This window comes from Myotis brandtii, unplaced genomic scaffold, assembly GCF_000412655.1.
Source record: "Myotis brandtii unplaced genomic scaffold, ASM41265v1 scaffold207, whole genome shotgun sequence".
In the NCBI taxonomy this organism is placed as follows: domain Eukaryota; kingdom Metazoa; phylum Chordata; class Mammalia; order Chiroptera; family Vespertilionidae; genus Myotis; species Myotis brandtii.
Genome location: NW_005357736.1, coordinates 516,366 through 518,416, shown reverse-complemented (window position 1 = coordinate 518,416; position 2,051 = coordinate 516,366). Strand labels below are relative to the sequence as shown.

At 67.9% G+C, this 2,051-nt stretch overlaps 2 protein-coding genes across 2 annotated transcripts in view; both read left to right on the top strand.

The window, feature by feature from the left end:
• The window catches only part of USP19 (ubiquitin specific peptidase 19), a 23,033-nt gene that overhangs the window by 7,565 nt on the left and 13,417 nt on the right, over nt 1-2,051 (top strand). The window lies entirely within an intron of this gene.
• Nucleotides 1-2,051, top strand: part of LAMB2 (laminin, beta 2 (laminin S)) — a 13,252-nt gene that overhangs the window by 9,410 nt on the left and 1,791 nt on the right. The window contains exons 17-24 of the mRNA XM_014538986.1: nt 2-52; nt 129-353; nt 438-655; nt 765-861; nt 950-1,322; nt 1,416-1,600; nt 1,670-1,911; nt 1,986-2,045. Coding sequence (XP_014394472.1) covers nt 2-52; nt 129-353; nt 438-655; nt 765-861; nt 950-1,322; nt 1,416-1,600; nt 1,670-1,911; nt 1,986-2,045 — 1,451 coding nt within the window. The remainder of the gene's footprint in view (nt 1; nt 53-128; nt 354-437; nt 656-764; nt 862-949; nt 1,323-1,415; nt 1,601-1,669; nt 1,912-1,985; nt 2,046-2,051) is intronic.

Sequence of the window (2,051 nt, the reverse complement as noted above, 5' to 3'; positions counted from 1 at the left end):
GGGGACGGGCACTCCCAGCAGATCGTGTGCCACTGCAGGGCGGGCTACACGGGTGAGCGGGTGCGGTGCCGGCGCGGGCCGGTGAGGCAGCTGGGCAGGACATTCACGCCTCCCCTCACTGTGGGCAGGGCTGCGCTGCGAAGCTTGTGCCCCTGGGCACTTTGGGGACCCGTCCAGGCCTGGTGGCAGGTGCCAGCCATGTGAGTGCAGCGGGAACATTGACCCCACGGACCCTGGTGCCTGTGACCCCCACACGGGGCAGTGCCTGCGCTGCTTACACCACACGGAGGGCCCACGCTGTGCCCACTGCCAGCCTGGCTTCCATGGGCAGGCTGCCCAGCAGAGCTGTCGCCGTGAGTGTGGGATGGGCAGGGGTGGCCGGGGTGGGGGCCCGTTGCTCAGGCTCCCCTGACTACTGTCCATCTTGGCTGGCACAGGCTGCATCTGCAACGCGCTGGGCACAGATCCCCAGCAGTGCCCGTCCACGGACCGGTGCCACTGTGACCCAAGCAGTGGGCAGTGCCCATGCCTCCCCAATGTCCAGGGCGTGAGCTGTGACCGCTGTGCCCCCAACTTCTGGAATCTTACCAGTGGCCGTGGCTGCCAGCCCTGTGCCTGCCACCCCAGTCGAGCCACAGGCCCCACCTGCAATGAGGTACGGGACCTCCTGTGGATCCTGGGTGGGTGGGACCAGCTGTCCGCCTCGGGTCTCCAGGGCTCAGCCGCTGGTTGAGGCTCTGACTGCTGCCCTGCCCCCACTCTAGTTCACAGGGCAGTGCCACTGCCGAGCCGGCTTCGGGGGGCGAACCTGTTCTGAGTGCCAGGAGCTTCACTGGGGAGACCCTGGGTTGCAGTGCCGCGGTGAGGGGGCCACTGGGTCTGGGTGGATGGGGGCCTCCCGGGATGCCCGCCGGCGCCTGATAACCCTGTGGTCCGCCCTCTCCTGCAGCCTGCGATTGCGACCCTCGTGGGATAGACACGCCTCAGTGTCATCGCGCCACAGGCCACTGCAGCTGCCGCCCGGGGGTGTCTGGCGTGCGCTGTGACCAGTGTGCCCGGGGCTTCTCGGGGGTCTTTCCTGCCTGCTACCCCTGCCACGCATGCTTTGGGGACTGGGACCGTGTGGTGCAGGACCTGGTTGCCCGTACCCGGCGCCTGGAGCAGAGGGCGAAGGAGCTGCAGCAGACGGGTGTACTGGGCGCCTTTGAGGGCAGCTTCCGGCACATACAGGAGAAGCTGGCCACCGTGCAGGGCATCGTGCTTGCCCGCAACACCTCGGCCGCCTCCACTGCACGGCTCCTGGAGGCCACGGAGGAGCTGCGGTGCGGAGGGGCCCAGATACGTGGTGGGAGGGGCAGCGGCACAGGGGACCGGGGCTGAAGCCTCTGCAAACCCCTCCTTCCCCCCTGGCACAGGCGTCAGATCGGGGAGGCCACCGAGCACCTGACCCAGCTGGAGACACAGCTGACAGATGTGCAGGATGAGAACTTCAATGCCAACCACGCACTGAGCAGTCTGGAGCGAGACAGTCTGGCACTTAACCTCACGCTGCGGCAGCTCGACCAGCACCTGGACCTGCTGAAGCACTCCAACTTCCTGGGTGAGCTGTGGGCCAGTGGTGCGGGGGCCAGGGCTGACCTTCAGCTGACTCCTGCCTCTGCCCACGTAGGTGCCTATGACAGCATCCGCCGTGCCCACAGCCTGTCCGCAGAGGCAGGGCGTCGTGCCAATGCATCGGCCCTGGCAGTGCCCAGCCCCGTGAGCCACTCTGCAGGCACCCGGCACCGGACGGAGGTGCTGATGGGTGCCCAGAGGGAGGACTTCAACCGCAAGCACATGGCCAACCAGCAGGCACTGGGGGAGCTCTCTGCCCGCGCCCACGGCCTGAGCCTGACAGGCATAAATGAACTGGTGAGGCGCGAGTGCGAGGTGGGACACGGGGTGGCTGCTCCTTCCACAGGCCCTGATTGTCCTGTGCCCGCCAGGTGTGCGGGGCTCCCGGCGATGCTCCCTGTGCTACGAGCCCCTGCGGGGGTGCCGGGTGTCGGGAC